Source organism: Magallana gigas, chromosome 10, assembly GCF_963853765.1.
Source record: "Magallana gigas chromosome 10, xbMagGiga1.1, whole genome shotgun sequence".
NCBI classification, from domain to species: domain Eukaryota; kingdom Metazoa; phylum Mollusca; class Bivalvia; order Ostreida; family Ostreidae; genus Magallana; species Magallana gigas.
The window spans coordinates 2,423,884-2,447,714 of NC_088862.1; the positions used below are offsets into that span (position 1 = coordinate 2,423,884).

The 23,831-nt window shown below is 34.6% G+C and overlaps 1 protein-coding gene across 1 annotated transcript; it reads right to left on the reverse strand.

Moving 5' to 3' along the window:
• Window positions 1-437: 437 nt before the first annotated feature.
• On the reverse strand, window positions 438-23,333 carry LOC105343383 (uncharacterized). The gene is made up of 12 exons (XM_034452644.2): window positions 23,238-23,333; window positions 19,017-19,090; window positions 18,005-18,045; window positions 17,820-17,896; window positions 9,022-9,121; window positions 8,436-8,494; window positions 7,499-7,599; window positions 6,944-7,000; window positions 3,618-3,648; window positions 2,580-2,639; window positions 2,307-2,383; window positions 438-590 (listed from the first exon to the last, which is right to left on the reverse strand). Exons 1-12 carry the CDS (start codon window positions 23,311-23,313, stop codon window positions 438-440), a joined length of 906 nt encoding a protein of 301 aa, XP_034308535.2. The 5' UTR covers window positions 23,314-23,333.
• Window positions 23,334-23,831: the final 498 nt, after the last annotated feature.

The following is a 23,831-nucleotide window of genomic DNA, read 5'->3' on the forward strand; positions in this document are numbered from 1 at the left end:
TTGTTTACAAAAGATACATTGTTTTATTAATGTTAAAATAGGTGGTCTTGTGAAGGTGATGCCCCGATCGTCTCGGTAAGCACTGAAATCAGATCTGCTTTCACACATGGAAAACTCTCAAAACTTTTTAATTCAGAATCATTCTCTAAAATGAACACTATGAAGGTACCCCTTCACTGTATAATATTTTTACAACATTACTTTTGGTTGAATGAAACTGATTTTTCAATAAGGTAGCGTGAATTATAAGTTAGCATGGGTTTGAATAGGTGTATTTCTGGATGCACCCATTCTGATAGTGCATATATGCATAGTATTTAGCATTGTACTTCGGATTTAGCGGACCGCTTTCCATGAAAAATGATAAATAGAATACACAGCTAAACGTTATAGCATTAACTTCTGATTTTTTTCACCTTAGTTTAACCAATCAGTCATTATAGTTCAACAGAATCTACAAGAACCAATACAAAACTGAGCATCCTGACTAATTTCTCTGTACCTTTCTTGTCCCCAAAGATACAAAACTGTATCCCGGAAAAGATGCCTGGGAAACTGGGCGACTGACGTACTCCATCCTTAAAAGGCTCCTGCATAAAACAATTAAGACCTTCTGTATAAAATCTGCACTCACTAATACAGAGGAGGAATTACGACTCTTGACCTTTATAATTACCAATGTTTGTGTGTATTAACTACTGTAAATTCCTTGTTTTACGCTAGTACTTAAATCTGTGATTCAACTATTTTGTATTGAATTGCGAGAATATAAAATGCCGAGTGGCGAGCGCAAATTGTTTGATTGTTATAATTTCCTATAGTTCAAAACTGTCTTAAAAAGAAAAGCAAGATTTTAAAATCCATGAGGGGCGCTTCTTGCGATTTTACGCTGATATTAATTCCTTGCGTTTAATAAGAAATCTACTGACAGTATTATTATCATTAAATTTCAGAAAAATATTTCGATAATTTTTTTCATGACCATGTCCTACTGAAAGTCCCATATAATGGTATAATATTGCTTAATTGGGATCATCTAAATATCCCTCCTCCTTCCAAAACTAAATTAAATGTTTATAATAAAGTCACTACAGCTAAAGTTATATTGAATTATTCATTGTTTTTTTTTTAACCCAAAGTCTGAGTAACAATCTTTGGTTTATATAGGATCGAATCATAAAATTAACCCCCTAGCTACTTTTCGAAAACACTATTACTAGACTTACCTTCCTAATACACTAAAACACTGTTATAGCAAATACGCTGAAAATGAATTGACATTTACAGCAAAGTGTTTTCCATTTTCCGTGACTTTATTTCATGTTGCAAACTTAAGGGATATTATGAATTAATCTTATAATGAAGCAAAATTGCCTGTCCCTGGCACTTTGTTATAAGCGTGTTTTGCTGTTTATATATATTATATTTACATTCCACGTATATTTTGCATGTAAAGTGTGTGAAAAGGTACTGCAGTTATAAGACCGTAACACACATAAGGTATTCAAAGGTTAGAATGGCTAGTTTTATTATGACGTTGAACGCTGTAAAATGCAACGTCACAAGCGAGAATCAAAGCTCATGCTTTCGGCTGTTACAGTGGCTCTTCCACTAATTTGAACTTACCCTTAGGATAAAGCAGAAATTTTGACATATACATCACATTTGCAGACAAGGCAAGAATTTAAAAAAATGTAAATATAAGCATTAAATCCTTATTTTTTGAAAGATATAGTCTCATAACTGCAGCGGTGTGTGCATACAAATTTTCATAACGCGCTAGCACGCGTTACTCAATTATGAAAATTTGTATGCACACACCGCTGCAGTTATGAGACTATATCTTTCAAAAAATAAGGATTCAATACTTAAATATATTAACATTTACTTTTGATAATTAAGATGTAATTTCAATATTTTTGCTAGAAAATGGTACAAAAATACAATCTATGCGCTATAATAAAACTTCTTATCTGTGATTTACAGAGGGCATTTATAATAATAATTATTGTGGGGTCATGTTATATTCAGCCTAAATAATGGAAGTATATACTGTAGATTCCTTAATTATTAATTAATTGTGCGATTCAACTGTTTTTCATCAAATTACAAAAATATTACAAAAATATTATTTTGCAAATGCCAAATTTTTGTCATAGTTTCATTTAGAGTACATCTGTCTGAAAAATAAAAGCCAATTTTTAATTCTGCAAAATGCGCTTCTAGCAATTTTACGCCGATATTACCGGTAATCCACGCGATTCATTAGGAATCTACAGTGAGTTCATAGTAAATAACCTCCTTACACAGTCATCTGTCTGGGTCTGGGACGACACAAGCACCTTTTCCTTTTTCACTTGACATTTGTTTGGCCACTCTTCCCCTACAAATGAACCAGGGCATAACTGATAGAATCTAAAGATTCTAGAAAGATTGCTAGAATAAAAAAATTCAACTTTTTTTGCATTAAGGGAGAAAAGTTACCTTATATTGAGTTTCAAAAAACCATCAGGTTACTTTAATTAAAAGAATTTAAGGCTTTTATAAGGGAGAAACATAAACGGCAGAAGATGATATACCAATTATTTCAACATCAGACCCTGAATCAGCTTCCTTATCCATCTCTTGTTGGGGAAATACTGTAAAGACAGGGATATAATGTGATTATAGGATTAATACTGAAAGGCACTGTAACATGATTATAGGGCAATACTGTAAAAAGAGGCACTATTATAACTTAATTATAGAGGCAATACTGTAAAAAGAGGCACTATCATAACTTAATTATAGAGGCAATACTGTAAAAAGAGGCATTATAACATGATTAAAGGGCTATTTCTGTAAAGAGAGGCACTTAGTAATAATAACGTTATCATAGGGGCAGTACTGTAAAGATCGAGAGGCACAATAATGTGATTACAGGGGCAATACTGTAAAGAAAGGTACTTAGAAATAATAACGTCATTATAAGGACACTATTGTAAAGAGAGGCACTTAAATATGATTGTAAGGGCAATACTGTAAAGGGGTGCAATATTATAATGTTATCATAAGGGCAATACTGTAAAAAGAGGCAATATAATGTTATTGTAGGAATAATGCTGTAAAAAAGGGCATTATAACATGATTAAAGGGCCATTACTTTAAAAAGAGGCACTTAGTAATAATAATGTGATTGCATATATATACTACAGTTAAGAGAGGTCCTATAGTTTCAAAAAGGCGAACCATTGAATGATTCTCTATAAAAGGAAATATTCACCCCTGCTTTATAATCGCCCATTTCGCTCTTGTTGTCATTTAATGGGCAATAAACAATGTATTTACTTATCTCTCTTCAAACACAACATTGTCTGGGCAAATTTAGGACCAGGCAAAACTGTTTGCAAGTCAAGAAGGGCAAAAATTACACAAGGTGAAAATAACCCTGTACACAGTAATTTGGAACAATTTTTCTGAAAATGCACAATTCAATGTCTCAGCCTGTTGTATTTAATTAAAGTCCTTAGGACCTTGAGGCGAGTGTAGAAAATAGCTTGTTAGGTTGTGATATATATCAGATAAAGGGTGGGTGAAGGAGAGTGGAAGAGGGAAAAAGACTCTCTGTCATTATTTACCTTCTGGTTCCTTCTTTATTTTGGAAGTTCCCTGAAATAATCAGATTATGATAGAGTTGGAAATAGAATTATAAAACATATAATAAAATGCATACATCAGATACTGTATATTTGGATTTTTTTGTGTGTCAAAAAATCTGCGACAATGGGAAACAAGAGGCCCATGGGCCACATCGCTCACCTGAGGAACAATAGGTATGATAAAGTCAGCTTAATGGAGTCATAATACAAACAATCTGGACAATGTACAATAATACATGTAGATCCTGTATAAATAAAATCCATTTTTCCCCCTTGGAACTCGGATAGCCCTGATTGCTGCCAATATTTACAAGAGCAGACTTTAATCACCGCTCCTGCACATATATAGGGACTCAACGTTACGCAGGCAGGGATGACCGCACACCCACGCAACTCAACAGGTACCAATGTTTACGCAAGCAGGGATGACCGCACACTTGCGCCAACAGCTCAACCTAACGCAAGCAGGGAGTGCCGCACACTTGCGCTAGAAGGACCTGAACACCAGCAGGGATGACCATACATTAGTGCTCCGCCGCAACCACCACCAATTCAAGCAGGTATGACTACACATTTGTATTAATGCGATACAGGGCAGGAATGACCGCACACTTTGTATCGAAGGTTAGAAACAACGTAGATTAGATAGAGCAAGGATGTTCACACACTGAATCTATCCAGACCTGTTCAAGTTTAACCCCAAACAGTTGCTCATCCAAATGCAATAGACACTGTCCCTATATATGTGCCAACCTAAAATAATTCATAGTATCTAAAAATTGGAAATCAAAAATAAACAAACTAATCCGGCCTTACCCAAAACTTCTTATGCAGAACAACTTATATACATTGAATATTTATTATTGTATAAAAATAATCATCACAATAATTGGTTAACAGTGGATGCATTAATTAAAATAATCAAGAATCAATAAATCAAGGGGTAACTCAATACAGTAATACAAAAAGATTCTAATGAAAAAATAGCTGCCTGCTTCAATTTTATAGTCATATCACATGTTGAGTATTGCAGTTCTCAAAAAGATCCTTTACAATTGTTTATATATGGGATATTTAGCTACATCAAACTCTGAACCTTCTTGTGAGGCCGAAGAATTGTCCTGGAGCCAAAGTTTTAACAATTATAAAGAATCATCTTGCTGATTAGTTTCTGAGAAGAAGATTTTTAAAGATTTACTCTATATATTCCTATGTAAAACTTTAACACCCCCCCCCCCCCCCCCCATGTGGCCTCACCCTACCCCCGGGGGTCATGAATTTCACAACTTTGAATCTACACTACCTTAGGATGCTTCCACACAAGTTTCAGCTTTCCTGGCTGTTTAGTTTCTGAGAAGAAGATTTTTAAAGATTTACTCTATATATTCCTATGTAAAACTTCGACCCCCCATTGTGCCCCACCCTACCCCCAAGGATCATGATTTTCACAACTTTGAATCTACATAACCTGAGGATGCTTCCACAACAGTTTCACCTTTCCTGGCTGATTAGTTTCTGAGAAGAAGATTTTCAAAGATTTACTCTATATATTTCTTTGTAAAATTTTAACACCCCCCCCCCAATGTGGCCTCATCCTACCCCCAGGGATCATGATTTTCACAACTTTTAATCTACACTACCTGAGGATGCTTCCACACAAGTTTCAGCTTTCCTGGCTGTTTAGTTTCTGAGAAGAAGATTTTTAAAGATTTACTCTATATATTCCTATGTAAAACTTCGACCCCCCATTGTGGCCCCACCCTACCCCCGGGGGTCATGAATTTTACAACTTTGAATCTACACTACCTGAGGATGCTTCCACACAAGTTTCAGCTTTCCTGGCTGTTTAGTTTCTGAGAAGAAGATTTTTAAAGATTTACTCTATATATTCCTATGTAAAACTTCGACCCCCCATTGTGGCCCCACCCTACCCCCGGGGGTCATGATTTTCACAACTTTTAATCTACACTACCTGAGGATGCTTCCACACAAGTTTCAGCTTTTCTGGCTGTTTAGTTTCTGAGAAGAAGATTTTTAAAGATTTACTCTATATATTCCTATGTAAAACTTCGACCCCCCATTGTGGCCCCACCCTACCCCCGGGGGTCATGAATTTCACAATTTTCAATCTACACTACCTGAGGATGCTTCCACACAAGTTTCAGCTTTCCTGGCTGTTTAGTTTCTGAGAAGAAGATTTTTAAAGATTTACTCTATATATTCCTATGTAAAACTTCGACCCCCCATTGTGGCCCCACCCTACCCCCGGGGGTCATGAATTTCACAACTTTTAATCTACACTACCTGAGGATGCTTCCACACAAGTTTCAGCTTTCCTGGCTTTCTGGTTCTTGAGAAGAAGATTTTTGAAAATTTCTCAAAATTTTTCATTAATTTCTAATTATCTCCCCTTGAAAACGGGTGTGGCCCTTAATTTTCACAACTTTGAATCCCCTTTGCCTAAGGATGATTTGTGCCAAGTTTGGTTGAAATTGGCATAGTAGTTCTTGAGAAGATGTTGAAAATGTGAAAAGTTTACGGACAGACGGACGGACAGACGGACAGACAGACGACAGACAAAATGTGATCAGAATAGCTCACTTGAGCTTTCAGCTCAGGTGAGCTAAAAATGTGTATTTTTTTTTTATTTAGGTCAGTCATTTTTGCAATTTATCAAAAAAAATCTTATGGCAAACAATACTGGATATTATTTCAGTGTAATGAATATTTTGCAAATATTAAATCATCACAAAAATTACCCAAAATAGGGTACTTAATACAGTACCAACAAGACACAATCTTATATGAAGCAGACCTCAACCAAACTCGGGTCAGCTCTCTGGGTACGCTTAAGCTAGGTCTGCCTGGACTGATTTTTCAGAATTAAACTAAAATCATTCTTAAATTTATAAAATTAATCTAATTCAATTCTATAAAAAAAACTAAAGATTATGTGTGCAACTGCTCAGAAATGATCCCCCCCCTCCCCCCTGGTTAAGAAAATATCATAACTACATGATTTGACTTATACAGGAATTATGCATTTTTTAATACAATGACCTTGAACTTACTCAACTGACCCAGGGTTCATGACAACACATCCTCAGGTCATTAGCAGTCTAAATGTAGAGTAGGAACTTCAAATGTTTCTCCATAAGAAAAATATGGACCAGACAAAATTTTGCACTTTTCCTTCAAGTGACCTTGAACTTGCCCAAATGACCTTGGGACAAAATCAAGACAAACTCTCTGGTCGTAAGAAATCTTCCCATAGGAAAATAAAAACAATTGATTCAATATCTGACCTCACAAGAACTGGAAGACTTCACTTCTGAATTGTCATCCTCATTGTCGGACTCCTCCTACAAATCAAAATAACTGAACTGTGTTAAATTATGGGATACTACTGCAATATTTAGGTAGCCATAGGATATCTGTTTTGCTTGATAATCATTTGAAAACGACACATCCCTTTTTATTTATGTCAACATCTCAACATTGAAGAACAATTTTAACATCTCCACATTTAACAAAACGTTGCACTGATATGGTCTTGGTTTTGCTGTATTCTGTTTGATGTTTGATATGTGGTGGCGGTTCAAAACATATATCAAACACTGATATTGGTAATAAATTTTACATATCATTATTAAGTAATTTTTTCAAAAGAAGAAAATCAAGGGAAAGTTTAAGGTCTGATTTTTAAGTGCAACCTACATAATTTAGATATTTATCATACATTAACTTGATCCACTCAATCACTTGAAGTGTCAGATTTGGTGCCAAAAACAATTGCTTTAATCAGTTTTTCTGGATTGAGTCATACTACATGTATTATATACTTTACAGAAGAAACATACATCTGAGGATAGGGGCCTTTTACCGCCAGGCAACCTCTTTCTGATCACAGGGGAGTGTTGTTGGGGGCAGCTTGACCGATCCAACAATACCTCCTTCACAACTGTAACATAAAATATATCTATATTACAATCAAACAGAATCAAGAATCGATAGGGAAACAGATTTTTTTACTTATTAAAAAAAATAATATTCAATAATTACTTGTAAAAAAAAATTGTAATACTATATATACCTAAAAAACAATTTACTTAAGATCATGACATGCATTTTCATTTATAAATTGTAAATGTATGTTACATGAAATTAACATTTTCAGTGTATAATGCATGGATCTAGGAAAAGGGGAGAACTGCACCCTCCTCCCTGGAAAACTCAAATTTCTTAAATTAACATAGTAAAATTACTGAAATTATCCCCCCTTCCCCCTCATAAATAGAAAAGTTTTCTGGATCCACACACGAGTGAATGTTATAATTAGTGTTATATAAATAGTGCCTGTTTGGGAGGGTAACAGTTGAAATTGACACCCCGAGAAAACCATTGTCAACCGACGCGAAGCGAAGCGGAGGTTGACAGTGGTTTTCGAGGGGTGTCAATTTCAACTGTTATCCTCCCAAATAGGCACTATTTATTTTGTTAATATACTTAATGTCTTAATTTTAAAGAAAACTTTACTGCTTTTATATAGGAATAACGTGAATTCTACAGCGAACTGTACGCACAAAACTTTTGCGCATGTAACAATTTGTAATGTTACCCGTTGCTAAGTGCGTTGCTAAACTGAGAGTAATAGAACGGATTATGAACTGCGTCTTAACCAATCAGATTTCAGTATTCAACATGAAAGTATAACAACATATTTTACTTCATCTAAAGGCATATGGCTATAGTGGTAGTGACAAAACAGTGTTGGTACAAAGAACATGATTTCAATACCTTTGAGATATTGCTGGGCGGACAGGACCTCTGGTCTAGAGGCCATCCTCTTAACATTCCTGGAAAAAAAAGATAAAGAAGATAGAGATCTTACTAATTGGTAACTCTTTGGTTTGTCCCACAATTTCTGTATTGATTTATGAATATCAATGCATAAGGAGCATGATTAACACAAAAAACTGTGATAATATGCAAGTACCCCCACCCCCTCAAAAAACAAACCAAGACTACCGGTAATATAAATCAAGTACAGGATGTTTCTTGAACCAATACCAACAAAAATCATATACATGTATTAAGACTGATATATAAACTGTATATAATAACTTGACAACAAAGTAACATTGATTTTATACAGAAAATGACTGAAGAGATCATCACACCTGCAGGGTAAAAAACAATCTTCTCACAATTTTGTCATATTAAATGAATAGAATTATTATTATTTCCATTTATTCACTTCATGATAATTTACTGAAATATTGTTTATTCAGCAAAAATTAGCACAAAGTCAAACGTCAGACTAAGTATTAACCAATAATTGTTTTTATGCAATGTTTTTTGCAAGAGTAATACATGTATGTACCAGAACCTTCTCGGCACAGGTAGAGGAGTCGTTGACGTAGAGGGTTCTTCAGATGATGTGAAACAGGAGCCTGGTCCCGCGGAGGAGGAGGTGGGGGTCTCTGAAAAACCAATAGAAATTGGAGAAACAGACCACCCAGCAAGGGCCTCATACAACACCGAGTCATATGGTTAAAAACATTAAGGGGCTTTATACTTTGTCAATCTCTTTTAGATGAAAATTTTTGTATAAAGATGTAGGTACATGTATAAATTTTCAAGCTTGAATATACTTACATGGTTATTGAAGGCAATATTAATAAATAGAGAATAATACGTACCTTTTTCCACATCACACCAAGTATTAGCCAGAGGGCTGAAGGCCCGAGAGCTGTTATTGGTCAACATTTGATACAGGGTATGTATATATACTTGGTATTCATTATAAATGGCAGGCACGTAGCATCAGGGGGGGCCTTCTCCCCCCCTCCCCCCCCCAACTTTTTCTCTCAGCAAAATTTTTTTTAAAATATACATCTAAAAAATTGAATTATCATGGAGTTGGCCCCCCCCCCCTTGGAAGCATGTAAATAATTGATATGAAAATATGGAAATTAGGAATGAAATTGAAGTAATATACTACGCCAGCCAAAATTGAAGTAATATATATAAGTAATCATAAATAGGAAAGTTTTCTGGATCCACACATGAGTGAATGTTATAATCAGTATCACATTTTTATAGATTAAAGGCATGGCTATAGTGGTAGTGATATAACATTGTTGCTAAAAGGAACATGATTCAATACCTTTTAAACATTGTTGTGCTGATAAAGCTGGTCTAGGGACCATCTTCTTTATATTCCTGGAAAAAAAAAGATAAGGAAGGTAGAGATCCTACTAACAGGTAACTCTTTGGTTTGTCTTACTAACAGGTAACTCTTTGGTTTGTCTTACTAACAGGTAACTCTTTGGTTAATCTCACAATTTCTGTATTGATTTATGAATATCAATGCATAAGGAGCATGATTAACACAAAACAAGAGGCCCATGGGCCACATCGCTCACCTGAGGAACAATAGGTATGATAAAATCAGCTTAATGGAGTCATAATACAAACTATCTGGACAATGTACAATAATACATGTTGATCCTGTATAAATAAAATCCATTTTCCCCTGGATATTCTTATGTTTATAATCATTAGTCCCTTTTCTAACAGGACGATTTTATAGTCATATCATATGTTGAGTATTGCAGCTCTCAAAAAGATCCTTAACAATTGTTTATATATGGGATATAAACGTACATAAACTCTGAACCTTCTTGTGAGGCCAAAGAATTGTCCTGGGGCCAAAGTCTTAACAATTATAAAGAATCATCTGGCTGATTAGTTTCTGAGAAGAAGATTTTTAAAGATTTACCATATATATTCCTTTGTTAAACTTTGACCCCCCATTGTGGCCCCACCCTACCCCTGGGGATCATGATTTTCACAACTATGAATTTATACTAACTGAGGATGCTTCCACACAAGTTTCAGCTTTCCTGGCTGATTAGTTTCTGAAAGGAAGATTTTTAAAGATTTACTTTATATATTCCTATGTTAAAATTCGACACCCCATTGTGGCCCCACCCTACCCCCGGGGGTCATGATTTTCACAACTTTGAATCTACACTACCTGAGGATGCTTCCACATAAGTTTCAGCTTTACTGGCTGATTAGTTTCTGAGAGGAAGATTTTTAAAGATTTACTCTATATATTCCTATGTAAAACTTCGATCCCCCATTGTGGCCCCACCCTGCCCCCGGGGGTCATGATTTTCACAACTTTGAATCTACACTACCTGATGATGCTTTCACACAAGTTTCAGCTTTCCTGGCTGATTAGTTTCTGAGAAGAAGATTTTTAAAGATTTACTCTATATATTCCTATGTAAAACTTCGACCACCCATTGTGGCCCCGCCCTACCCCCAGGGATCATGATTTTCACAAATTAGAATCTACACTACCTGAGGATGCTTTCACACAAGTTTCAGCTTTCCAGGCTGATTAGTTTCTGAAAGGAAGATTTTTAAAGATTTACTCTATATATTCCTATGTAAAACTTCGACCCCCCATTGTGGCCCCACCCTACCCCCGGGGATCATGATTTTCACATGAGGATGCTTCCACACAAGTTTCAGCTTTCCTGGCTGATTAGTTTCTGAGAAGAAGATTTTTAAAGATTTACTCTATATATTCCTATGTAAAACTTCGACACCCCATTGTGGCCCCACCCTACCCCCGGGGGTCATGATTTTCACAACTTTGTATGTACACTACCTGAGGATGCTTCCACACAAGTTTCAGCTTTTCTTGCTGATTATTTTCTGAGAAGAAGATTTTTAAAGATTTACTCTATATATATTCCTATGTTAAACTTCGACCACCCATTGTTGCCCCACACTACCCCCAGGGGGTCATGATTTTCAAAAATTAGAATTTACACTACCAGAGGATGCTTCCACACAAGTTTCAGCTTTTCTGGTCTTATGGTTCATGAGAAGAAGATTTTTAAAGATTTACTCTGTATATTCCTATGTAAAACTTCGACCCCCAATTATGGCCCCATCCTACCCCCGGGGGTCATGATTTTCACAAATTAGAATCTACACTACCTGAGGATGCTTCCACACAAGTTTCAGCTTTCCTGGTCTTATGGTTCATGAGAAGAAGATTTTTAAAGATTTACTCTATATATTCCTATGTTAAATTTCGACCCCCCATTGTGGCCCCACCCTACCCTCGGGGGTCATGATTTTCACAAATTAGAATCTACACTACCTGAGGATGCTTCCACACAAGTTTCAGCTATTCTGGTTTTATGGTTCATGAGAAGAAGATTTTTGAAAATTTCTCGAACATTTTCATAAATTCCTAATTATTTCCCTTTGCAAAAGGGCGTGATCCTTAATTTTCACAAATTTAAATCCCCTTAGGCTAAGGATGCTTTGTGCCAAGTTTGGTTGAAATTGGCCCAGTGGTTCTTGAGAAGATGTTGAAAATGTGAAAAGTTTACAGACAGACGGACGGACGGACAGACAGACGGACGACAGACAAAATGTGATCAGAATAGCTCACTTGAGCTTTCAGCTCGGTGAGCTTAAAACTGTAATAATATGCAAGTACCCCCACCCTCTCAAAACACAAATCAAGACTAAATCAAGTACAGGATGTTTCTTGAACCAATACCAACAAAAATCATATATTAAGACTGATATATTACCTGTATTATGTTAACTTAACAACAAAGTAACATTGATTTTATACAGAAAATGACTGAAGAGATCATCACACCTGCAGAGTAAAAAACAATCTTCTCACAATTTTGTCATATTAAATGAATAGAATTATTATTATTTCCATTTATTCACTTCATGATAATTTACTGAAATATTGTTTATTCAGCAAAAATCAGCACATAGTCAAACGTCAGAATAAGTAACCAATAATTGTTTTTATGCAATGTTTTTTGAGGTCAAACATCAATTGTTTTTTGCAAGAGTAATACATGTATGTACCAGAACCTTCTCGGCACAGGTAGAGGAGTCGTTGACGTAGAGGGTTCTTCAGAGGATGTGAAACGGGAGCCTGGTCCCGCGGAGGTGGGGGTCTCTGAAAAACCAATAGAAATTGGAGAAACAGACCACCCAGCAAGGGCCTCATACAACACCGACTCATATGGTAAAAAACATGAAGGGGCTTTATACTTTGTCAATCTCTTTTAGATGAAAATTTTTGTATAAAGATGTAGGTACATGTATAAATTTTCAAGCTTGAATATACTTACACGGTTTTTGAAGGCAATATTAATAGTTACATAGAGAATAATTAACATACCATTTTTCATATTACACTAATTTCAGCCAGAGGGCAGAAGGCCCGATATGTTATTGGTCAACAGTTGTTACAGGGTATATAATTGGTATTCATTATAAATGGTATGAAATATTATATTCATAACATACTTAATATAGTGATAACATATTGAAGACTTGTTCTATGCCTTAATTCAATGAAGACGTAATAACATGTGAATTACGTCAGACAGTGTTTTGTGACCTATGGATTATTGCTTTAAATTTGTACCTAATTCTGAAGTGGAAAAAATCAGAGGAGTTCCAGGAGGGGTGCGATACGGATTAGTATCAGCCCTGCAGATCAAAATCAGCCCTGCGGAATCAGTGTCAGCCCTCGAGACTAATATGGGTATCATAAAGTTAGCTTTGTTGCATATGCAAAACCCCTGAGTGTATTGAGGTACTCAATAGCAAAGCTAAATGATAACACTTGTGGCCAATTTAAGAGTCCAAGAGCAATATATCTTCAAAGATGGCAATGTACTAATTCCCTTTGTGACTTCATTCCCCCCCCCCCCCCCCCCCCCCAAATCTGACCTGAACAATTCTATAATCCTATACACTTAACTTGCATCTGTTTTAACTTGAGCAGACCTAGCTATCCCGTTATTTGAACAAAATTGAAAGCCCAGCTTCACCCAAGGATGTTTTGTGTTAAATTTGATTGAAACTGGCCATTGGATTCTTTAAAGCAAGAAATGTTTGTGAAACACTTATGCAGGCATTATAATACTCTGTCAAAATTGCTTGATCGTTCCATAATCAAAGGTGATGTTGATATTGTTATGATAAATCTGCATGTATACCTAACTCTATTTCAGTATGTGCAGTCTCTGCAAAGAAAAAATGAACAAAAAGGGTTGGTGGAAGTCAACCGACCGCCAGACAAAAAGACAGCAGCAAAGCAATATGCCCACTCTTATTGAAATGGGGGCAGAAAAGTGTCACCTGGTTAACAGGTGTGTGACTGTCAGTTAATATATCGGATCTCACTAATTGCATGGTTGGAACCTTGGCCCTTTGTTCAATTTTCAATTCTTTATTCGCTCAAGACCAGTTCACTGGTATTTGAGGTTCAAAATCAGTATATACAAATGTACACGAATACAGTCAAGGATCACATGTACAGTAGAAGTAATAATGACCAAAAAAAAAAGTTAAAATCACAATACAATAGGTTGTTAAAGTTGGTTTCTGGAAGAACAGACTTTGAAAATTTTCTTAATAAATATTGACAAGTTTTTTAGTTTTTCTACATTAAAAGTATTCATCAGCTCGTTAAATTTTATAATATTTGGGTTTTCATAATATCTCTTGGGTAAAAACATTTTTCTGTCGTTTACAAAATATGTACATTCTAAAATATAATGAAATTCATCCCCAATACTATTAGAATCACACATTGTACATTTTCTTAAATGTTTTTCAATATTATGCCATCTACCTGTTTCAATGGGAAATCGATGATTACATGTTCGTAATTTTGTAAACGTGATCCGTAGATCTGTAGGTAAAATCAACAAGTACTTTTCTAAATTGAGATTTGTTTTAAAAATTCTATAATTAATACATTTTGGTGAGTTATCTACAATACTTCTCCAATCTTGTACAAATTGATTTTGTAATATTTCTTTAACTGTTGACTTAAGCCAGTTATAACTACATATTGTTTGATTTTCCCATATATATGACAACCCGCACGAATTGAGTATATCATGTATACATTTTATCCATGGATGTATAAAAGATCCATTTTTGTAACATCTATAAAAATAACAATAGATTACATTAGTGAGTTTACCATACAATGCCTTTGACGCTTGTTCTACTAAATGTTTTTCATCTTCGCCAGCCAAGGGTTTTCGGTCCACTTTGCTCACCATATGGGGAGCAAAGTGGACCGAAAACCCTTGGCTAGCGAAGATGAATGTTTTTTAGCATTATTAAATTTTCCACTTCTTGATAAAACAATACCCAAATAGCAAAATGATTTTACGTTTTCAATAGTTACTCCTTTGTACAAAAATTTACGCTTTGACATTGCACCTTTTGAAAAAATGAGGATTTTTGTTTTGGCTATATTGACATTAAGTTTCAATATATCACAATAATTTGCAAACACATCTAAAGCCTTTTGTAAATCAGGCGCAGATTCAGATATTAAGACAGTGTCATCGGCATAAAAAAGTAGACAGAGTTTCAACATAGCAAATAAATCATCCTGTATTTGAAGAGAAGGACAAGTAAAACCCTCTATCTGGTTTCTTAATAAATAATCTTCCAAATCGTTAATAAAAAGAGAAAATAAAAATGGTGACAAATTTTCTCCTTGTCTTACACCTATGTTACACATAAAAAAATCTGATAAATGTTGACCAATTTTTACCTTTGATTTAATACCCTTGTACATGTTAATAATAAATCTCAAACATTTTCCATCTATCCCACTTTTAAGAACTTTCGTCCATAGTCCATCTCGCCAAACTGTATCAAAAGCTTGTTTAAAATCAATGAAGGCACAGAATAGTTTCCTCTTATTGTTTAGTGCATATTTACAAAGAAAATCAATCACAAATATATTATCTGATGTACAATAACCCTTTCTAAAACCTGTTTGCGCTTCATTGATTAAGTGTGTTTCGTCAGCAAAGGTGTTTAAACGGTCACATATTATACTAGTAAAAAGTTTTCCTAAACAACTGAGTAATGTAATAGGTCTATAATTTTCAGGCTGACTCCTGTCGCCCTTGCCTTTGTAAATTGGCTTAATTATTCCTAATAGCCAATCGTCTGGGACTAGGCCACTATCAAAAACCAAATTGAAAAAGTTTACATATAAGGGTAAGAAGGTTTCCATTGTTGTCTTAATATATTCGTTGATAACATGGTCACCGCCAGGCGCTTTATTGTTTTTTAATTTTTTAACAGCATTCCTAATTTCTTCACAAGTTATAGACTGATTAAGAAGTGTATCATTATCTAAATTTATGTTTATATCTATCTCTTGGTCTTCAACTGTGCCTTCGTTTGTTTTTTTCATAAACTCAAACATTAAATCAATATTTACACTAGTTTTGTCTTTCTTATTGGTACTATTTAAAATATCCCAGTATTCTTTAGGTTTCCCTTTATGGAGTTCCTTAAGCTTGTCTGAAATACTATTATTGTAGTCCTTGATGCTTTTATCCAATGTTTTCTTGTATTCTTTGCCATACATTTTAAGATTATTAAAAGTTTCATTTGATTTTTCTTTATTATATAAACGTTTTGCAATGTGGTATTTTCTTCTGGCTGTGCGACAAGTTTTATTGAACCATGGTTTATTAGCATCGTCTTGTCTTTTCTTCGGGGGAGTTTTATTTTTTAATGTCTTTCCTGCTGAAGCAATAAAAATATTACAGACTTCACTAGTGATTTTGTCTATATCGTACTGTTCTACAATGGGTTTACCTTGTAAATATTCAATATTTCTGACAGTTTCGTTTAATTTATCGCTATTGATATTATGTGCAAATTCTGTAGCTTTTCCAGACTCCCAAATGAATAAGTTTGAATCGACTTTTTCGGCTGATTGGCTACTTGATTGTTTCTCTATTGATAATTGATCCAAAAGCTCAAAAGTGATTGGACTGTGAACATCGGAGTATAAGTTACAAAAATCGTGAATAAAAAATCCATTAACTGACTGCAACAAAGACGCATTACATAATACATAATCTACAGTACTTCTATCTTTACAAGTTAACCGGTTCTCTCCGAGTCGGCCATTGACAATGAAGAGATTGTTATTCTTACACAGTTCAATCAATTTGTCAGAGGTCTTGGGTTCAAGTCCCTGATACATATGGTGCCTATTAACACACGAAACTCAGTCATTTCCCTGGAACATGATTTTTTCATTTTTGTACTCGAAGAACTCAGGAACAGTGACTATGTAATGGTGTCAGATCAGATCACACTAGTTGAGTGGCCCAAACACTAGCGTGGCATGTCAGATGTCCTGGGTTTGAGTCCAAGTTAAGAATCGATAAGTCGATATATCAGGCATAGTTTATTTTCCCAATTTGAACCAAAATGTCAATGACATGTATATGATTCTTTGACCAATTACGTTCTAGTAATGTGACAGACAACTAACTGATTACTAATTGTTTACCTATCCCAGAGTTTTTTAAACAAAAAAAAATTAACTGGTCAAGTGGACCAGTGATCTAGTGAAATTCACAGGTCCCTACAAATATTTACTGGTCCATCAGCATATTCGAGGTACTAAAATAAAAAACACAATTCAAAAAGTTTTCAGAAAATGTTTTAATGCCAGTTACAAAACAGTAGAGAATAATTATGACTACATGTCTCTTTCAACTTCAAATTCTCTCACTATTTCTCTCAATAACATTTCATTCTCTTGCATTCTTTGCTCATTTTCTGAATCAATCTCACTTTCTTCTTCCTCACTCTCTTCCTCCTATCATTGTCTTATTAGAGATAATTCATTGTTTTTCAGAGCTTGCTGTGTGAATTAGTAGGACCATATAATCTCATTGTTGAAGACATTTGAGTTGGATGTTGCAATTAAACTCTATTGATTGTGTTTATATGTTTCCCTCAGAGAATATTGTAACTAGTACATGATATAACTGAAGTCCCAGAGATGTTGCAGGCATCAAATCTAGGCCCTATTTGCATTGTACAAAAATTACCGATCTTAGTAGGCAATGGCGCCGCCATTTTGAAACAAACTAACTCTCCTAAAAGCGCTTGATTTTAATCATTCATACACGCAGATTCAAACGTTTTGACAAATAAACTAAAAAACCAAATGCTAAGAAGTAAAAATTCCGGAATTATCTATTTTTTTACCGGTCACGCGGACCGATTGCATTAAGAAAATTACCGGACTTTTGAAATATTTACCAGTTTTGCCGGTGGGACCGGCGGATTTCAAAAACTCTGCTATCCGGATTGGGCCAGCCGATGTTTGCCGGACATTACTGAAAAAGAGAGAAATTTCTTACAGACATTGATACATGTAGATCATTTAAAAATCATTTAATTCTGTAAAACATACATTGTACCATTCTCTCTCTCTCTCTCTCTACCTGATTTCAATCCTTTGATTTGGGGACGTCTTTGAGATTCCCTAAAATGATCAGAAAGATCGATTTCATCGTTTGTTCAATTCAAGTACTATATATCATATATATCAAAGAAAGATGACCAACAGGAAGGTCACAGACACATCAATGAAAGGAGCATGCAAAGGAGACAGTGATTGCAGGACTAATGGACTTAAAACTTAAAGTCACAGAAAACTTTATTTACTGGAGCCAAGTAGCAGATTGAAGAAACATAAAAGAATACATGTTTACTGTCTAATGTAGATATGTGGTTGGAGTGTGAATCAAACCCGGGACCCCTGCAAATATTTAGTCAGGAGCTCTGCCACTGATCGAGCTAGCAGGCCGATACTCACAGTCTGTAAGGCCTCAACTACTTACAAGGAGAAATTCAACTAAATTAACTTTGGAATTATACAGTCATTTTACATCTACGAATAAAATTCTCCTCTATTTCTTAAGAAAACTGATTGTGATTCATAATTTATCTACTTTACTTACTCATTACGATCAATTCATTAATTAGGATATACATATATTAAACAGTTAAATGCTTTCTTTGATGATTCATGAGGGTTATGAAGGTTGAAGAAAATTTTTACAAAACCCTCTACTGGGGGTGATGTATTTTTTTCTGCAATGTCTCTACCTTTATATTGCACATGAATCACCAAAGAAAGCGTTTTATTATTAAGAAAATTTTATTCATATTACTATTCACTGAATTCCTTATAATACACGAGACTAATATCTTAGTTCCATGATCTTACTGTTTTGAATATAAAATTCGTGAACGCCGAGCTCAAATTTATCCTTATTTCTTGCAAATCTCAACTCTTAAAAATAATGACGAGTTTTTAAATCTGCAAAGGGTGCATCTAGCAATTTTATGCGATATTAATTCCTTGCATATAATTAGGAACCTACAATAATTGGGTTAAAAAATGAGTTATAGCAGATTAAATTTTTTTTTTCATAAACCACTTTTACTCACTTGGGCGAATTCCAGTTTTCTCTTGGCTGTGTCCTTGACCTTGATGACTACTGGAGGTTTATCTGGCCTTGGGTCTGTTTCAAAAAACAAAAAAAAAATATTGAACAGAATGGTCAGCAAGGGCACCAATGACCTAATATTACGCCACAATTTCCGATACTTTCAAACTGCAAAAATGACAATACGCAGAAATTGTATCTTTGGTAAAGTTTGTTAACTTACTAGAAACTTTTTAAATTACATAAAGTGACAGATGCAAAAAAAACAAGAGGCTTTCATGCCTAAACAGTCACCTGAGTACCATATCTCATGCATAGACTTTACAGCCCGCGAATGAATCAAATAACGCTAACCCTTAGCCCCAGGAGGAAAAAAAAAATCTAAAATATGTAATGATGCCCCCCCTCCCTTTCCTGCAACAGGGACAATGAAATCTATAATTTTAGAGCAGTAAAATTAAGATTCATTCTAAATCTGTAATATGCTTTATACTCTTCCTAAGAATGCATTAACTGTTCTTTTAATGTAAAAACAGGCTAAAGATTTGTGCTTCTGTAACTGAAATATTCTCTCTTTCCAAATAAGAAAAAATAGAATAAACTGATCTCTCTTTGTAGTATACTGATCTATGAGAACTAAAAACTTTCTTTCCTATTTCTCCCTTCTTTCTCTCATGTGCACACAGATTCACATAAGAAAGCTTTCTCTCTAACATGCACACTCGTTCATGAGAAATGAAAATGTCCTTTCCCTCTCTCCTTCTTTCTCCCTCTAGATGTCTCACAATCTCTCCTCTTAATTCTGATTCATATGAAATAAAAACTTGCTTCCACTCTTTTTCCTTTTCTCAAAAACTAAATTAGATGTATTAAAACTGTTCTCTCCTATCCATATGTCTCTCATGTGCACAGATGAAAACTTTCTCTCCTTCTCTCTCTCACATGCACTAACCCATGAGAAATGAACTCTCTCTCTCTATTTCTCTCTCCTCTTCATAATCTCTCACATGCACAGATCAATGAGAAATGAAAACTATCTCTCATCATTTTTTTCATGTGAGAAATGAAAATTCTTCCTGTCTCTATCATGCATATTGATTCATAAAAAATAAATACTCTCTTTTCCCTCTCTCTTGTGCAAACTCATATTCATACCTGAAAACACTCTCTTAATCTCTCTCTCTCTCTCTCTCTCTCTCTCTCTCTCTCTTGAAAACCTTTTCTCTCACATGCACACTCATTCATGAGAAATGAAAATGTCCTTTTCCTCTTTCCTTCATTCCCTCTCTCTAGATCTCTCACAATTTCGCCTCTTAATTCTGTTTCATATGAAATAAAAACTTGCTTCCACTCTTTTTCCTTTTCTTAAAAACTAAATTAGATGAATTAAAACTTTTTTCTCCTATCTATCTGTCTCTTATGTGCACAGATGAAAACTCTCCTCTCTCTCTCTCTTTCTTTCTCTCTCTCTCTCTCACATGCACTAACTCATAAGAAAAGAATGAACTCTCTCTCTCTTTCTCAGATTCATGAAAAATGAAAACTCTCTCCCCTCATATTTTTCATATGAGAGTGAAAACTCGTCCTCTCTCTCTCTCTCTCACATGCACGCTGATTCATGAAAAATAAAAACTCTCTTCTCTCTCTCATATATGCACATGAAAATATCTCTCTCTCTCTCTCTCTCTCTCTCTCTCTCTCTCTCTCTCTCTCTCTCAATCTCTCTCACCTCTCTCACTTACACACTGGTTGACATGACAAATGAAAAATCTCAAAACTTTTCACATTTCAAGATGTAACAATCATGCATTATGGGATTTTGTTTTTCATCTCTGAATGTGTTGACCCACTACCAGCTGAGCATCAATATGAAACTGATGGTCATACTTAAAATTGTTTCAACATTTTGTCTGTATACAGACTAAAATACTGTAAACCAACTCAAATTCCCCTGCGAGAAATTTACGTGATGCCCCTGTTATAGCCAATATTTCTTGCCGCGAACTAATCATCAAATATCTTTTGTAACTTATTCATAATAATTTACATATTGATTGCAAAAACTGGTTATCATGAACAAGTTTTTTTCCAGTAAATCATAGAAATAAAGTTGTTGCAAATAATATTGGTTTTGCAACATCACGTGACAACCTATACTGAAACAGGGATTTCACACTGTCCAATTTGGAAACTTTAACAGTAAAACTAGTTTAGTACAAACACGGATATAGCAAATTCTCGGATATGATGAATTTTTTTTGAGTCAGAGGTAAAATTCTTAACAAATCTTAGCAAAATTTCATGGTTATAACGAATTCTGATATAACGAATTAATGATATAGCGAACTCATTTTGAGTCCCGTAGAGGTGAATAATAACGAAATTTAACACCTTTACAATGAATTTCGTTACAGTTAAAAGGTTTGCACTACCATTTAACATAACAGTTTGAAGGAATTTATTTTCATAATTATTTTTCAATTCACAATCCGATTTTTAAAGGTATCAAAGTAATGTATTTTTATTTTAAGCCTCAATTAACTAAAATCATAGTCTGGTGAGAGAAAACATGATTGTATAAAGTGAATTCGCAATAGTTATTATTACAAATTCATTATACGGATATAACGAATTACGGATATAACAAAGTAAATCCATTGGTCCCTCAGACTTCGCTATGACCGAGTTTTACTGTAACTGCATTGAAATAAAATTGCATAATTTTAAGATAACATTTAAGCATTGAATCATTATGTTTTGAAAGATGTGGTCTCATAACTGCAACAGTGTGTGCATACAAATTGAATAACGTGCGCTTGCGCGTTATGAAAATTTGTTTGCACACACCGTTGCAGTTTTGAGACCACATCTTTCAAAAAATAATGATTCAATGCTTATATTAACATTTTATAGCATTTATTCCCTTTTCGCAAACATGATTTATTTTCTAAAAATCTCTGCCTTATTCAACGAGTAATGCGCAATTAACAGAAGAGCCATTGGAACACCCAAATTATGTTGACAAAAATAATTCACAGCGTTTTAGATTCTAATAACACAATTTTATTTTTCATTCTGTAATTAGATAATTTGGTATACTAAGAAATTAATCGATTGAATATATTTAACTGTTGAAAAATATTTACATCAATGAAATAATAATCAGCGTAAGTTTAATTTCTGTTTGTGATCCGGTTTGTCACGAGGAGAGTCAGTCATGCTCATCGAGAAATAATGAAGGAAGACTGAATGTATTAATTCGCAACAGATTTGGTGATTGGGTCTTCTGTGTTATGCAAATATCGCTCAAATCAATCAATGCAATGTAATAGGGGGAAAGAAAGTAAATATAGCTTTTTATACTTGAAATACCAATTGAAACATTTCTTTCTTTTTTCTATCATTTTGTGGCAATATGTATTGTTTGTACCTAGAAATTAAATATGTAATCCAAAAATGGTGTTGCATGTACATTAAAAGAAGTTTTATATTTTACATCTATAACTAAATACCATGTACAATGATTACCATATATACAACATATTTCAGCAGTGTCAATTGTGGTGAAGGGGAATAACTCTTTAAGGACCTTGAAATTATTCTTTTCATATCAGAGATATATCCTCTTTGCCAATAGTACAGTAAACTATGTGCTGTGATTTAAAATTAGCATATTTATTCATATTTTGAATATATCATGATGAAACAAATTGTTAATATTGATAACTTTTAATAAAAGTTATCAATAAAAGTTTTATGCTGATAAGCATTCATTATATATTCCCAGGGTTTTATCCCTGTACTACTACATTGTATAACTGGAATAAAGTCTGTCTTAAGCGCCTTTAATTTAGTCTTCATTGCATGGTCAGCGGTACTTACACGTATTTGTTCAATACAACCCAATGTTAGATTAAGTTAGATCAAGAAATCTGGAGGGGGAATGTGAGGTAAGGGGGCCTGTTCTAAAGCGTGGATCTTGAAAATTTTTCCAGGATAGAGATGTCGAGGAAATCATTTTGTTTGCCAGGGGGTTCAGAGGCAATTTTCGGTAATTTTATTCACTATGGCAATTGAAACAATCATAATTTTTCAGTTGGGGGGGGGGGGGGGGGGGGGTTCGGCGATCAACCCAACTCCCATCTATAGATGCCAATCGATCAACAGCTGATCAATGGCTGTGGAATAAACGGGTGGCAGAAGTAACATTTGATGTACTCACCTGTCTTTGACGGAGACCCCGCATCATTGACATAAATAGATATTTCTATTTTTTGTGAATGCCGAGGTGAAGACATTGTATCACTCCTACAAACTAAATTCCCCGCGCGCGCAATGACAGCAGAATATTTCCCCACGTGCAAAAACCCGAAGAAGTAAAATAAGTACGAAATCCCAACGAGGTCCAATAAAAACTATTCAAAATGATAGTAAGTCTTTTTTTAAATGAATTTTTATCTCGTTATTTCGATCTTTTCTCGTAATGAAAACAATTATTTTACTTCACGATTTTAATCCGGAATACAGTTAGCGGTACGTCAATCAATTTACAAACACGCTAAAAAAAAGGACCCGGTTGAAAATTTTTAATTTAAACTATTGATTTCATTTGTTGCGTTGTTATTCCATGACTTATGAATTATACAAAAATAAAAATGGTCCACTTTTTGGTGATACGTTGCATGCGCTTAGCAGTGGTGGAGAGAGAGAGAGAGAGAGAGAGAGAGAGAGAGAGAGAGAGAGAGAGAGAGAGAGAGAGAGAGAGAGAGAGATGTATGTTTCGTATTATTTTTCCAAATAAATAACATAACATATC

Coding starts and splice junctions, on each gene's coding strand:
- LOC105343383 (XM_034452644.2), bottom strand. CDS start 23,313: ATGTCTTCACCTCGGCATTCACAAAAAATAGAAATATCTATTTATGTC. Junction 7,600..8,435: donor CGCCCAGCAATATCTCAAAG/GTATTGAAATCA, acceptor TTTATGTTACAG/TTGTGAAGGAGGTATTGTTG. Junction 7,001..7,498: donor AAAGGCCCCTATCCTCAGAT/GTATGTTTCTTC, acceptor TTTGATTTGTAG/GAGGAGTCCGACAATGAGGA.